The 15968-nt window shown below is 46.0% G+C and overlaps 1 protein-coding gene across 2 annotated transcripts in view; it reads left to right on the top strand.

Annotated features, from left to right (window-relative positions):
* The window catches only part of KCNMB2 (potassium calcium-activated channel subfamily M regulatory beta subunit 2), a 95605-nt gene that overhangs the window by 71609 nt on the left and 8028 nt on the right, over positions 1–15968 (top strand). For both annotated transcript variants that reach the window (XM_066556789.1, XM_066556788.1), the window contains exons 2-4: positions 6210–6320; positions 12871–13041; positions 15537–15732. In XM_066556789.1, coding sequence (XP_066412886.1) covers positions 6265–6320; positions 12871–13041; positions 15537–15732 — 423 coding nt within the window. In that variant the 5' untranslated portion in view covers positions 6210–6264. The remainder of the gene's footprint in view (positions 1–6209; positions 6321–12870; positions 13042–15536; positions 15733–15968) is intronic.

Below are 15968 nucleotides of genomic sequence, written 5' to 3'. Positions count from 1 at the left end.
TCACCAAAGAAGAGAAGTTGTGAGTCTCTTGCTTGCTCTAGCCCCCTCCTTTGTAGCTGACCTGGGAGACAGGAATTTCTTCAAATTCACTGCTAAATCAGAATAATTGAGACAACACAGTGTGGCCAAGGTGAGTGAAACAAATTATCACTGGGATAGTAATGTATAGGAAGAGGCACTTGGAAAACAAATAAGGAAAGAAAATTGGAGAAGGAACTTAAAGGTAAAAAGATCACAAAGAATAAAGGCTATAAAGTTTACAGGCATGCTGGTGGACTAGGAAGGCAGCTGTTGGGAAAGTGGAAGCCTAGGGATAAGGGCCATAATTAAATGGCAAGGCTTAAAAGCTTTTTCAAAACAAAGGAAGTCAGCACTGGAGAGAAACACGTGAGATGGAAATCTGGAAGGTTCAGAGGTTACATTGGAATATTTAATTTCAAAGTGTGGATATATTGTTATGTAGCAGGGAGATACAGATACATCAGCCTTTCTGAATACTTCTTTTTCTCCTGTATATACTGGAAAGAGGGAATTAACAATTGTCAAGGATGACTTTAAGTATAAAGAAATACTGCCTTAGAAAACATACCCAAATGTCACTGTGTTCCACACACAGCTAATCTGCACCTCTGTGTGACAGCTTCAGCTGTCCCTGGCAGCCCCATTCTCCTCCTTTGGACATGGAATGTCCTAGACATGCCTGTGACATGGGAATCCAGCAGCACCACTCTGTGTCCAGGATGTCTCCCTCATTCTCAAAATCTGGATGGAGAGCTCAGCTCTGAGCTCTGAGCTCTGGGGAGATTTCAGAGCAGGGTCAGAAATAGAAGTGAATCATTAATGAAGCATCATTAACCATCAGCCTTCCCATACTCTTGTCAGTACATTAGCAGCAGCTGCCCGGTGTCCGTTTCCCCCTTGCCCAGACTGAAGGTCACCTGCTGGCCGGATCAGTCTGTTGGTGCAGTGGGGCTCCTGGGAGGCTGCAGCAAGAGCAGCAATTTGTGTCACTCTGCCCTGCCCATCAGCAAAGTTCCCTCACAGAGGCACAAATTCACCCTTTGGTGTTGCTTTTGCTGCTCCTCCATCCAGAGCTGCTGCTGCCAGAGCATTCAGTGTTCCCTAAGTGGTGACTGCCTTCTGCTAATGCAGATGCATTTCTTTTGTGAGTTAGCTTGTGTTCTTGGTGTGTGTTTTCTGTCATGTTTCGGATGCAAACAAGGGTCCTTGGTCCAGCTCTTTTATTCTTTAAGGACCAGGACTGGAAACCTGCCCTGGATCATCTCCTGAATCAGGCAGGAGCATCTTAATACAGGAGTTACTTCCACCACTCTGCCTGGGAAACTCTTCCATGCTCTGAGGCACCTGAAAGCCAGACTGCCCTCCAGTCAGGCTACAATTTACATTAAAAATTCAACAGGCTGTTTTATTTATTCTCCCCTCCTTCATCACACACCACTTTCCCTGTTTTCTGGCTCATCAAATCCATAAGAGAACATTCTATCACCAGACAGAGGCATGGGTAAGACCTGTTTGGACACAAAGTCTAATTGCTGATATTCAGTAAATTCACCTCAAAGCGAGCAACTGTCTTCTTGCAGGTTGTCTTAGATGGCTGGCTTCAGTCTCTTCCTTTCCTCATGGGACCACTCAAAAAAAGGGTTTATCCAGGCATGAGAGAGACCAAATATTTCCCACCACTCAACAGCCACTGACCCATCTGCCCAAGAGCTGGCACTGGCTGCTGTGGGTGCCAAGGGGAGAGGGGTGGCAGGAAAACTTTGGGGTTTCCAGAGAGCTCCCTTGGGTTTTTCTGGCTGGGAAACACTGGGATAAAGCATCCAGCAGCTGTCAGCATGGACAGTGGGGGATGTGGGTGTATTCACAGAGCTGGGGTGGTCAGTGATTGAATCTTTAGGTGAATGTTTAGCTTTTGTTGCCTTTTGATGAATCAGGGTGTCTTTTATGAGGCAGAATTAATGCAAGTGCTTCTCTTTTTACAGTGGCCATACTGCCCAGGAAATGAAATGTCATAAGGGGAAAAAAGCTCATTAGTTTGGTGCTGTAAATGGTTCTCCAAGGTCTCAGAAACGCTGTGATTAACATAAACATAGGCAGAGGCAATTACAAGCAAACACACATCTAAAACCCAGCTTTCCATCTAAAAACATGGTCTGCAACATCTCTCTTTGGCTGCTCACAGCTGTGGTGACCTAGAGGTAAGGGACTTTCCTTACCAGTGATGACTCAAACTGTAGAGAGAGGAAGGAGAGCAGCCAACCCAGGGTGCAAGTGAGGACAACAGAGAAATATAGGGTATGTAATATAGTGCCCAAGGTACCAGCAAAGGGATTTTGTGATTTACCCTCAGAATTACATCCTTTTTTGGAGCAATTTGAAGCAAATGCTAGCCTGTTGTGTTTTCTTCACACTGAAATCCTCAATCAGGTGATTGCTGTTGTATGGACATGTTGATAGCCCTTAGGGCAGAGCAGAATAATTCTAATTTTCTAAGAGCTCTCTCAAGTCTTCACCTTGCAATGGCTGAAAAAGTGGACATCTTGTCAGGTTTTCTGGTGAGTTCCATGAAATCCACCAGCAGGTAATGCTAAAGAAGAGGATGAGAACAAGAGAAGATGGGAGGAGTGGAACAGCATCACAGACTCGTGTTTGTACCAGACTGTGCACCCTTTATTCTGCATTTCTGCCCTTAGCCTTGAGCATTTACTCAGAACAGACCCAGATGTAAAGAATGAAGTGTGTTTTGTAAAAACCAAAGCTTGTCCCCCTTGCCTGTCACTGTGGCAACCGTGTCAAGAGAGAACTGCATTGATGCCACTTTCTGTAAATAGTGAAGGAGACAGAGGTGTCCGGGCAAGGTCAGGCAGGAAGGCCAGAGTCCCACCCTGCACCCTGGCTAGCAAAAGTCACAACTACAGCAGCTTGTGGATAACCTGCCCTACAGGAATAACCTCCACAGTCTAAAAAGCAGCTTGAAGCACCTCTTCTCCACTGTTTTTAAGGTATTTTTGTGACTTTAGGTGCTCTGTCTGTTCATGCAATAACATGATCCACTCTGAATGCAAGGCTGACATCCTGCACTAATGAGTTGCCCAGGCTGATTACTTGTTGCATGATAAAAATAACTGGCCAGCAGCTGACTCTGAGAAGCCATGGGGGAAAAAAAACCAAGAAAAAGTAGTGTTATTTGTTTTCCCAGGAAAGAGAGAGGAGGCAGTGAAGAAACATGGATCACAGAGACTTACCCAGCAGGGGAGAAAGGCATGGAGGTTTAACTGACCTGGTGGTGTCACAGACATGTTTTATGAAAAATCCTTTCCTTAGGATTTTTTCTCCTGAGAAGCTGAGAGGCCTCAGGAACAAAATGTAAACATTGATTATCTGCTGCTTTGGAATGCAACAGGTGCATCTGGGATTGGTCTATGTTTGTTGTTTCTAATTAATGCCCAATCACAGCCCAGCTGTCTCGGGCTCTCGGTCAGACACAAGCTTTTGTTATCATTTTTTTTTTCTATTCTTTGCAAGATTTCTGATGAAATATTTTTTTCTATTCTTTTAGTATAGTTTTAATATAACATATATATCATAAAATAATAAATCAAGCCTTCTGAAACATGGAGTCAGATTCTCATCTCTTCCCTCTTCCTAAGACCCCTGTGAAGAGCACCACATGGTGGGGCAGAGCATGCTCATGGAGGATGCAAATTTGGAGGTTATGAATCCTCCAAAGGCCTTCAAAGAAGGCTCCTGGAGAGTTTGTATGGTTGCTGGTGCACAAAAGGTTTTTACCTAATGTCTAACCCCTGCCTAAGGGAACCATGGGCTTCGGTCACTCATTTGACCTCTGGAGTAGCGTTATGATGTCATCAGTGTTACAATTTTACACAAAATTAGGTGTGCAATTGTGTGTTAAATAGTGGTAGTTAGCTTGGATTGCTCAACTAACGAAGCAGGCAGCATTAAAGCTGTCACATATGGACTGCTCCAGGGCACTGGCACTGCAAGGGAGTCTGAAATCACTCCCACTTCACTGGGCAGAGAAGCATCCCTCTTCCTTCTCTGGCATCCCCTCAGTGGGACAGGCCCCCTCACCCAGCTCCCAGCCCAGAAATTTGCTCTGGAGCTTATAAATCTGGTTCCCTGCTCAGGGAGTCCTGCCCAGGTGTCCCTGTAGGCTCAGACAGGTGGCAGAAGCTGCTGATGACCTCTAATGTGTGCCCAAGCTTTGCTTAATTAAGAAAAGGCTCTCTAATAGCATTCACCACCATGTCCTGATGGCTCTGGGACCACTCAGGCTGTGGCAGCACAACCAGGCTCTCCTGTAGTGCGTGACATCCTAACGAGTGCTATGGCATAATTTAAATAAAACATAATTTTATTTTCCATCATTAAGGGACTCAGCCTGGGGCAGGCTCAGTCCAGCATGCAGTGTGGCCCTTGGGGAGTTGGTCTGACCCCTCCTGCATGGCCTGGAGCAGAAGCCCCAGCTGGGTGGTCACTGTGGTGCTATCTGAGGTAATGTGGGTAAAATCTCATCCAGCAGTGTGAGGATTTGGCTCAGGGTGAGTGATTTCACAAGTGAAATTTCTGACCAATATCACTATCAAAACACTTAGCTGTTGGCTATATGGATTAGATCCCAGCAGATGCTACTTCACCTTCTAAACTATAGTTATTTCAGGGAGGTAGGGCCTCATCTTGTTGTTCATTCCCCAGTATTTAACTTCAGTGGTTGCATGGAAAGAACAGAATTGTTCTTGGCATTCAGACTGCACTGATCACCACAGAATCAGGGAAAGGGCTGGGGGAGATTCCCCTCCTTCCTCTTCCTTTCTTCTGGACCCCCTTCTTGTCCAATTTGCTGTTCACCAATGCAGCCAAAAGCTCCATCAAATATTGCCACCTCTTATTGTAGGCAAGGCCCTTGTCTGCAAGTCCCAGTCCTGAGCCAGCACCTGAGCAGGGCAGGAGGATCCCAGCAGGGAGGGGTGACAGGAACACCAGTTTGGCCAGTTTGCCCAGCCAGGGTGTGAACTGGGCCTGGGGCTGTGTCGTGGCCCCTGTGGTGGGGGCTCTGGGCTGATTCCAGCTGGAATGCCCAGTCCCTCAGCACCCATCAGCCTGTCTGCACACTGATGAGTTTTGGCTCCTGTCCATGTCAGTCTTCCCCTGCAGCCACCTCTACAGTATTTAAGTATTCTCCTGGTTCACCACTATGCAAATATTGAAATTAGCCCTTTGCATGATGATGGAGACAGTGGCATTAGAGACTTTCTCAGATCATGTGCCTTCTCTGCTGACAGCTTCAGCCATCAGGTTTATTTTTCAGTGAGCTGAAGAATGGCCCCCAGTGTATGAAAACTTCACAGTGAACTATTTGGTATCTGGATTTTTTTCCCTTAAGCTTGTATCTGAATGCATTAAAAACACAAAATGTTGTGCTGTAAAAGAAGGCAAAATGCAGCCTTCATAGGAATGGCCCAATTCTCAGAGACCAAGATCTTTAACTGAGTCTCATGAAAACCAGAAGGAATTAAGAGGGGCTACAAGGGGATCCACAGCCCCACTAGCAGGCCCAGTGTGGCCTGAGACCCTGAGAGAAGGCACCAGATCTCACACCCTGAAATGAAACAAGGAAGTCCTTGGGCAGGGATCTAACTGGCCTTGGGATAGGAATTTCTCCATGGGAAAAGATGTCTTTGTCATATCAGTTACACTTCCACAAAATGCTGCATTTGCATCTCATACTTCTGCCCCATTCAGAGACCTTCCCTGAGAGCCTCATCTTGCTGGGAGCTGCAGAACAACCAAAAACCTGTAATGAGTGTGGATGTGCTTAAACAACACCCATTTTTTCCCTGAAAATACTGCCATAAGAACACTGGACACAGCTATTACCTTTTCTTGAACTACTGATGATTTCTTGCCGATGGTATGAATCCTTTGCAGCATGGAGCAGAGCTAAGCCTGATTATCCAGCCTCAGCTTTTCCCAGTGGGGCTGATGGGGTTTATTCTCCATTCCAGCACACTGGTCTCTCATCCCCATCATTTCACATCTCACCTCAAGTTAACCAATGTCCATCCTCAGAGCACAGGGGGCATGGCCACAGGGGATCTGGCACGCTGGATATGGTGTGCTCTGCCATGTTGGGTGGGCAGTGACAAAAATTATCCCTCTTCCCCCAGGTCCTTCCATCGTCCCACTGCAGCGAGCAGAGCCAACACTGGGCAGCCCTCTAAAATGTTTATTTGGACCAGTGGCCGGGGATCTACATCTTACAGACATGATGAGAAAAGGTAAAGGCACCTGTGCTGATTGTCTCCTAAGGGTTTGCATATCTGACTGTGGCCTGGGGCTTCTCCCCAGGGGTGGCACTGGGGATGCAGGAGGGATGCAGAGGGTGCCCTCCCTGTGCCCCACAGCCCCAGCTCTGCTCCACCAGGCACAGGAGCAGCCCAGGAGTGCCAGGTTACTGTGCCAAGCCAAAGCAGAGCCCAGGGGCAATGCCAGATGTTGGAACCCAGGAATTTTTTCTGGCTGCCCTGGAGGACTCAAGACCCTGCCAAGGGGCTCAGAGACCTTGGCACACAGCTCAGGACCCCTGTGCCTCTGATCTTGACCCATGGAAAAACAATTATCAACCTTTATATGAAGAATTACAAGTCAAAAGAGTTTAAGTAGAATGATAGTGAATTTATCACAGAGTGAAAAATAGATTTTTGGGGTTTTTAGAATGGGGGTTCAGGAGGCAAGATGGAGGAATCTGGGTGTGTCCAGTCTTTCTCTTTCTTCTTCTTGGCCTCCATCTTCTGCTGTGATGTTGGCACTTTAGATTGGTTTAGAGTAGAAACTCACTGTCTAACATAGGTGATAGGTATTGGAAAGTTATTGCAAATATTGTACACATAGGTTTTAGTATAAAAGACAATTCCACCTCAAGCCAACCTGCCAGACAGACCTCGGGTGTCAGAGAAAGAATGTTATAGCTTAGAAATAATAAAAAACCTTGAGAACAAGAACAGAAAAATCTTGACTCCATCAGCTGCCAGGCTGGGAAAAAGAAGCTTGTCCACATCTCAGAGTCACTCTGACCAGCAGAAATTCCAGAGCCAGAGCCATGGCCAAAGCCTTCCTTGTTCTCTGCCACCAGCAGCACACCGTGGCCATCTCTGTGTCAGGTTTAAAAGCACACTGATCACAGCCTCAGCTGTGCAGCCCCTACCCCTGAGAAGCCCTCATGCTCTTTGCAGGTGTCCTGCCTCAGCCAGCAGCCACACTGTCCCCCAGGCAGGGCACTGCCCCACACCTGAATGATGCCTCCAGCTGCCAGAGGTGATTTCTGGCTGTACAGGTGCACGTGTGAGGATGAGCCTGTGTGCAACACCCTGCAGTAGCTGGGGGTTGTTTGGCTGCTTGAGAGACAGCTGGTGGCTCACCAGCCCACTTGAGTGGTGTTGCTGGAGGGAACAGGCTGAAGGAGAGAGGAATAAATGAGTTACTGGGTCTCCCAGGGGAGCAGGGAAACGTTCCAAAGAGAAGGAAAGGGAAGGAGAGGTTTGAAGTCCACAGACAAAGGCAGAGCTCCGTTGGGAACAAAAGAAGTTAAATATCAATGATGAAATAATAATTGTCAGTAATGCTCAGACTCATCCTTCCAAAATCCCTCTCCTTTGCAGTAAGATTTGCTGGACAGCTTGTCTTGTCACAACAAGGACACATTTGCCTTTCTTTTCTTTCCTTTGCCCCTTTTCCACCTCTCCTTCAGTTCCTCTTGCAGTGACTATTAAATGCAATCACAAAAAATCACACTCCAGTGAAACAAAACCAGATATCAATGTATCTACAGTGCCAATTAGCAAACCACACTCTTCAGTAATTCTAATGAGACATTACTGTTGACATCTGCTTGGGAATCTGCACTCCTGAATTTAGGCAGCAGAGCTGCCCTCAGGACCCTGAGATTCTTTGGAGAATTGGCCCATTCTCTGACTGTTTCTGCAAAGGTTGCATAGGTGTTCAGCTCGAGGAGTTATCTGATCCCAAGCAGGTATTTTGAAGACAAAAAGGCCAGCTTTGCAGCAGGAACTTTCATTGGAGCTGGTTGTCTAAATGCCTCCTGTACTTCTGCCAGTCTCTTCTTTAATTGAATTTTCCCCAGGCTAATGTCCTTCTGCATTAGAACACTGTCATAGTCCAGGGGTGAGGAGATATCTGCCCACACTTTGGGCTGGCTGGAAGCTCCTGATTAGCACAGCCTTTGACTCTCACCATGCCTTGAAGCTAGGCTGATTAACTTGGGCTGAGGGCTCACCAGAGTCTGGTCAGTACAAATCCAGGCAGAGCTGATCCCTGCCTGCAGAAACAGGGAACAGGGAGCAGGATCTCTGTGCCTGCACACCAGCCATGACAAATTCAAATATCCTGACAAGCCTTTGGGTGGGTTTATTTCCCAAGAGAAGGACTTCTTTGTAGCTTGTGAGTGATTAATAAAATGCAGGAGGGAAAGGGAGGAAAAGAAGATGGAAATAAGAGAGTGCTGATGGCAGCCTGAGGACTGCAGAGGAGAGGTGTGAATACAGAGCAAGTGCTGTTAGTGGGAGAAACTCATCCTCCAGTGTCTGGCAGTGATTTTAACATATGTAAGGGCACCAGTGCCATCATTATATCAAACAAGTGGTGCCTTTCAGAGAAATGACTCACCTTAAATGACCCTTTCCCAAGAATTTTGGTCTTTAAACTTCAGACAGGAAGATTGTTGTATGGATCAGCAAACTTGTCACCCAACATATGCTACAGCCACAGAATTTTGAGGGATGGCACCATAATATTAACTCTGCTGCAAGGACCACTTGCTCTAAAGGAATCACCTCCTCCTGGGTGGAAGGTATCTCTGAGACATCTCTTTTTGCAGGATCAGCACCAGAATATCTGTATTTCATTGCTGTTTTAGCCATCAATGATTCCCCAGCTGCCACATTTTATGCTTTGGAAAACTAGTCGAGCTCTTGTTCTTTCTCAGCTGTCAAAGAGGCTCTCCACTTGCTCTCCATTGCAACCATTGGAAAAACAAAGCACTTGTTTGGTTTGGTTTGGTTTGGTTTGGTTTGGTTCAGTTTGGTTCAGTTTTGTCCAGCCTGGTGAGGAAGAGGGAAGCAATTGAGTGAAAAAATCTGTTAATATCTATAGGAATCCACCTACAACCATCACTGAGTCTGTTCTGAGGGCTCCAGAGAGATTTCCTGTTGCCATAGGTCTACTAGCAAAAACTGGTGCAGCCAAACATACCCGTAAATAAAAATGTAAAGAAGGTGGCTTCTAAGCAGAAAAATCCCTGAATATGGGGAATTCTGCAGGTAAGACACAGGAGTAGCTTCTGACCATTTCATTCATGGATTTCTGATATCAGTAAACACCTCACCATGAGGTAATTTGCGTGACATCTGCATAACAACTCTGATATCAGAGAAGGGAATGTGAATTCAAAGTCATTGTGAATTATTCAGGCAGGCATCCCTGTCTGACAAGCCCCAGGACTGCATGGTGCCAGAGGAGGCAATGCCTCCCTCAGTGTCACCCCACGGTCCCTCTGCAAGGGGAGGGCTTTGAGGTAGGTACTCTGTGCTTTTTTTAAATAAATAAAGTCATTGCAGGTGCCTGGTTATTCTAGCTTTCCCATGAGGACATTTAGCACTCTTTACAGAGCTCTTAGTGCTGCTCATTCTGGAGCAGGAGGTACAGAAGGATCTGCTGAGCACATTGAGAGGGATCCCTGCACTGCTGCTGTGCAGGGACATGGAGAGGGAAACCTCTGCCTGTCCCCAGCAGGCACAGTCATGGCTGAGATCTCCTCTCTGGCATCTGAGCCTGGGGAGAGCAGCCTCTCTTTATCCTCTGAGAAACCTGGCAGAAAGGACAGGGAAATTTAGCAGGGGAGAACCTTACTTTGGAAATGATCAGGGGCACAAAGACCTTTTGTCCTTGGGGGATTGCTTCCTATTAAATGCCTTTGCAGAGGTCAGGGAGACCCTGTTCTGACAGCTGGGGCCTCTTTAAAAGCCAACAGCCCCCCTGGATGGCATATGGGGAGTTATCCCAGGGAATCACTGGGATTAGATGGAGTCACTTGGTGAGCAGTGCCTGGGATGCAGCGACCTGTGCTGAAACACAGCCCAGCAGGCAGCTGGCTGTGGCTGTGCAGCTCTGGGATCCAAAAGCAGCCAGCTAAGCAGGGCATTATTGCAGCTGACCGAGCAGAGGGAGGCCCCTGAGCTGTGCCAGAAGTTCACAGGTAATGAACTCACCCACCCTGACACAGCTGCACTCATATGCAGGGCACTGCTGCTGCCCCAGTGAGGGAGGAGCTGAGACTGCTCTGCTTCTGCCCAAATACTGGGCAAGACATGCTGTGTTCCCCAAACCAGGGCTCTCAGGGGCAAAAATGTGAAGTTTTGTAGCAGCAGACATTCCCAGTATCACACAAAGAGAATTGGCACCTCCCCAGTGCAGGCACAAGCGTGAAGAGGAGGAGGAGGAGGAGGAGGAGGAGGAGGAGGAAGGGTTGCTCAGCGCTGTCTCCTGGGCTGTGGCAGGACTGCTGTCATGGGCTGGCATGTGCCACACCACCACCCACCCCAGCAGGGTCGCCAGGCTGACTCCTGGCAGGGATTCAGGGAAAAGCCCTCAGTGAGGTGCACCAGGCTATCACTTTGCTGTTGTTCGGGGCTTTGAATAACAAATATTTACAAAAGAGCAATGGAAGCTGTGCTCCAAGCCTGACCTCTGAGGCAGAGCTTTCTTCAGTTTTATTTCCTACAGTAGGTGAGCTTGGAGGATGCACCTGGCAGGTGGTCACCAGTCACCTTTGCCAGGCAGCTCATTTTCACTACACACCTTTCAGTCCATCCTTTTTTTACCTCTGATGGTGTGTTCCTTGGCTAAGGGCCACATGGGAAGCACTTGTAACCAATCTCAATTAGTTATTTGTTTTCAGATTGTCCATTTGTATCCTTTTTATGTCCAATGGCATTAGTGAGTGATTACACTGGGCCTGTTTTATGCCTACACGTTGCCATGAGTTATGCTGTGTGATGGTTTAATGTGCTGGAACTGCATGACAGTCTCTGCCTTCCTGCCTGCTTCCATTTGGGAGCAATGCAAATCCTAATGGCAGCAGTTAAATACACTTTGATAAATAATAATAGAAAAGTAGCATTAGATTATTACTCTACATTACTTCTTTGAAGGCAATTGCATCTGCCAGTTCACAATATATTATTTTTTTTCCCGAACAGCAGAGAAAACCTTGACAGGCAGAATTATCATTTAATTTCCAAAGAAGAAAATACTGACAAGCTCTAAAGGATGGTTTTGAAGAGAAACCATGGACACCTAAAGATGTCAACTGCAGTTGGATAAAGAAACCTCAAGGGTTGTTAGGTACAGGAGACTTGACTGCAGTACTGTCTAAGCAACATTTTTGCTATAAAACCCCACACCATATGTGCTTTTCCTGGCTATGACTCATCATCTAAATAGAAATTCAATTCCAGTCTCAGGGAGTCTATGATTAAACATATTTTTTGCTGTTGCATCTACTGTGTTTATGTATGATTTCACATCTGTCTTATCTCTATTTCTTTATCCTTAATAGCCAACGTAAGTTCTCTGGTTGACCTGACTCAGTGATTTTTTATTTTTTTTTCCCCACGGGTGAGTGAAACTTGGTGGCTTCAGCTGAAACGAGTGGTGGGTTTGCTAGAGGCCAAAGTGACGTTGATGTTGCTCACCTGCCATTTTGCAGACAGTGGAAGAGGAACTCCTCCCACGTGTACTACTGTGTCCATGTTATGGTGGTGCCAGGGCTCAGAGCTGTGCTTCGGGTGCTGCCTGGATGATTCAAAAGAACCATAACAGGAAGCACAGGAGATTTTGACCAGCCTCAGGTCTGTAAGTACATTTTAAACCCACAAAGTTTGAGTGTGTTTGAAATGTACTCAAGTATTTCCTTCTCCACCATTGTGTCCGCATGACCCATTGAATCATCAAAGGCTCGGAGATGAAAGAAGGACTTATGGTTAGAAAATGCAAAGGACTCTCTGCTGAAGGGGGAATGGTTTGTTGCATCTTCTTTTTCTTTTTTTTTTTTCTTCTTTTTTTTTTAATCCCAGAACAAATAGCTCTGGTGGATAATTCTCTGTGAGGGTTTTCACTGTAATGAGTAACTGGGCTTCCAAAAAGCTGTTTTATGAATAAAGTAAATAAGCTCCCAATCAAAAAAACCCACAGAAATCAATTGCAAAATCCCCACAGTGTTTCATGAGCTTTGAGTCACACTCAGGGTGGAAAATTGCCCAAACCAATAGCCTGTAGTGAATCAAAAGAGAGCATGGTCCTTTCAGATAATATTAATGAAGACTTTCTTCAGGCTATTTCCTACATGTGGTAATGTAAGACCTGTTACCCTATTCAGCTGGACAAAAGACACCTCATACACCTGGATATCTTCTGGTGGCCTGAGATGGCACTGGCAGGTCAAATGCACCTCTAGGATAATTCTACTGAGCCAAAGAGGCTGTACCAAAGAAGTGTTTACTGAGCTGGCACAAATGTCTAATACTTGTATTTGTTGTAAGGGCTTTTCACCTTTTCAGAAATGGCTGTAATTTATTTTGGAGATGAATAAGTTTGCACCAGGTCAGAGTGAATCTATTGGAAAAGGACATCAGAGGACCTTTAAGCCTTTCTCTCCCATGAGATGGGTATGGAGGTGGAACTGCCCACCCTTTAGAGGCTGCATTGATGATTGAACATGAACTTCACATAAAAATGTTTAATTTTCAACCTCAGAAATATTTACCAAAAAATCAGGGATCACGACCTACTGGACAAAAGGAAAACAGTGACAGCCCTGAAAGCTGGAGAGGACCGTGCCATCCTGCTGGGGCTGGCCATGATGGTGTGCTCCATCATGATGTACTTCCTGCTGGGAATCACCCTGCTGCGCTCCTACATGCAAAGGTAACCCCATGGCTCTCCCTGCTCTCGCACCCCCAGCTGGCTGCATGTGGCTTATTCTTTTGGCTCTTTCTATTAAAGGTTTATAATTGTTCATTTGGTCAAACAAACTCTGCACTTCCTTGCCCCGGTGTAAATTAGGCACAGCCACAGTGAAAGCAATTTGAGTCATAGTGGCATAAAGTGAGGGAAGAATTAGATCCCTGCTTGACAAAAATCTCGATCCACAGGCTTTAGACTTGGCACAGTTTAACACCAGTATAATATCCATATCAGCTGGCCTGCAGTCTGCTGAACCATATCAGCTTCTCAGGGGCTGCTGCTGCAAAGCCCAGACTCAGGACAAAAGAGCAAAAAATATTTTGCAGCCCTGAGAAACAGTACACTTCCAAATGAAAGATGGAGAATTAATTTGGGAAGGAAATCAAGCTCTTTGTAGCACGTAGTTTTCCATGCCGGTTATTACTTTCATTTTAACAACTGAAATCCTCATGAAAGATAGCAATTTGCTGAAAGCAAAAGACCATCTTCCATCATTCCTGCACTGCACTTAATTTTTCTGAGGCTGTCTCTGGCTTCCTCCTCTGCCACCAAGCAGAGAGCTTGGCCTGTGATTCATTAACAACATTTGTAATCAGTTTTCAAGCATCAGCCCTATTTAAAATCCAGCACAGACTGCAGCAAGACTGTCAGTGATGGGTTTTTCCCTGCCCTGATTGGTAGAGTTAAGAGAATGAAAAATGCGTAACTGGGGATCAAATTATTACTCTGTCATGCCCCAAACCATGCTAAGGCAGGGGCACATACCTGGAACATCTTGGGTTAAACACCACAGGCTTCTTCTTTAGGCACATGCAAGAAGTGCCTACAGCTAACTGGTGTGAGCATCCTCAGTTATACTGGTGCACCTGCATGAGAATGTTCCTCCTTGACCCTGCAGTGATGAGGAATACAGATGAGGATGAGCTGTACTCAAGATTTGCAAGCATCTTATTCATATGATAAAGTTATTTGTCCCTTTTTAAATCAAGGCAGAATTTCGATTTTGAAAACTGAGATCAAGACCTGTTAAGTATCCAAGAGCATTTTCTATTCCAAATTGCTCTCCCAGATCTTTCAGCAATATCAGGGTCAATTGCAGAGGCTGCTAAGGTCAAAATTGCTCACGTGGAAAGAGTTGATTTATATTATATGATATGTGAAAACAAATTTCCAGATGATATCAAAACACCTCCAAAGTATCAACTATTCTATCTTCACAAGTCTGTGGTAGGTAGGTGTTACTTTATTACCCCCCTGCATGAATAAAACAGCAGCCAGAAAGGTGAAAGTGAGGAGAAGACAGCCCAGGAGCCTTTGCTGTCACTTTTCTCCACACAGACAGATTTCCTCAGGGGTTATTCTCCTTTACAGCAGTACCCCTCCAACAAATACTGCCTGGGAGGGTGAAAAAAATCCTTTCATTCAATTTCCCCCCAGAAAACATAGCATAACTTAATATAAATGTAAAACTGAATATACAAGCAGAATTACTGCTTAAGTAAAACAGCATTAGAATTAGGCAGAAATATTTGGTATCACTTACTATGTAAAGCCCCTCACAGGTTTTTTGAGGGGCAGGCAGACCCTCATCCCCTTCATGGCAGGGCCAGACCTTGGGGGTTTGAGCTGAGGGGCTGAGCACCATTAAAGGGGAGCCCTGGGTGAAACCTTCCCCCAGCCCACAAAGGGCTTTTTGCAGACCCCTCAGTGCAGTGTGCCCTTTCCCCAAGGAAAACACAGCTGCAGATTTTTAAATACATGCCAGTGAGCATTGCCAGTGCACAGCCGGGCCCCATCATTCCAGTTTTAGCCTCTGGTGAATTGGAGATGAGATGAAATCCTCCAGAAAAGTTACAACCACTGACTTAACTCACAGAAAAGCGAGCAAGCTGGCACTAGGAAAAGCTTTCCCATAAGTAGAGCTGCAGGAGGTAACACTTGAGAGTTCCTGTATCTTCATGTATGAGAATCATACCCTGCTAGTTCAAAATTGTCCTCTCTAACTTGACCTGAACTTTGAGTTAACCCTCAAATCGAAATTGTCCTCACTTTAAATTGGCCTGGACTTTGAGTTAACCCTGAAGTCCCAGCTGAGGGTGCCTTGTCATGCAGCACCATGCGTGCTGTGCTCTCCCCAGCACAGGCTGCTCAGTTTTCCTCTCCCTCTGCTGACACCCTTTCAAATACACCTTCTCCAGCATCAAAGTTCCAGTTCACTTTCCATTTATACACAGGCATAAGTGAATAGGGTAATTCTGTAATTGATTTTGGGTAATTCTGTGCCCAAAGGCTAAACTGTCTGTGGTGTGTGGCATGAGACAGCCCAGGCTTTGCTGCAACACGTGGCCTCTCCTGCAAGATGCCCCCAGTCTATCTCTGATGGGAATCCTGAGATGGCTTTAGTGTTTATTTGCCTATTCTTGCCATGCTCTAATGTCTCTTTTTTCCCTGCTTAGTGTCTGGACAGAAGAGACTCAGTGCTCACTCCTCAATGCATCCATCACAGAAACCTTTAACTGCTCATTTAACTGCGGCCCAGAGTGCTGGAAAATCTCTCAGTACCCCTGCCTGCAGGTGTATGTTAATCTCACCTCTTCTGGCCAGAAGCTTCTACTCTACCACACCGAGGAAACAATGAAAATTAATTCTGAGGTAGGAGCACAGAATAAAATTTGTTCCTAAATGGGTTTCTGGAGGGCTTCTCCTCTCATTACATCCATTCCTCACTTTAAAGCAATATAAGGCTTCCAGCTCGTTTCACAGAGCAGAGAAAGCAGAAATCAGTGCACAAACACAGCTCACATGTCTGGAGAGGGGCAACTTTCTGCCTCCATCCATTCCAGGGGTGCTGTGCCCTGAGGGCTGGAGCCTCCCTCATCCTTTCCAAG

The sequence above is a fragment of the Molothrus aeneus genome, chromosome 10, assembly GCF_037042795.1.
Source record: "Molothrus aeneus isolate 106 chromosome 10, BPBGC_Maene_1.0, whole genome shotgun sequence".
Taxonomy (NCBI): Eukaryota; Metazoa; Chordata; class Aves; order Passeriformes; family Icteridae; genus Molothrus; species Molothrus aeneus.
Note: the sequence above shows the minus strand (reverse complement) of the source record. Positions and strands in the feature narration are given on the sequence as shown.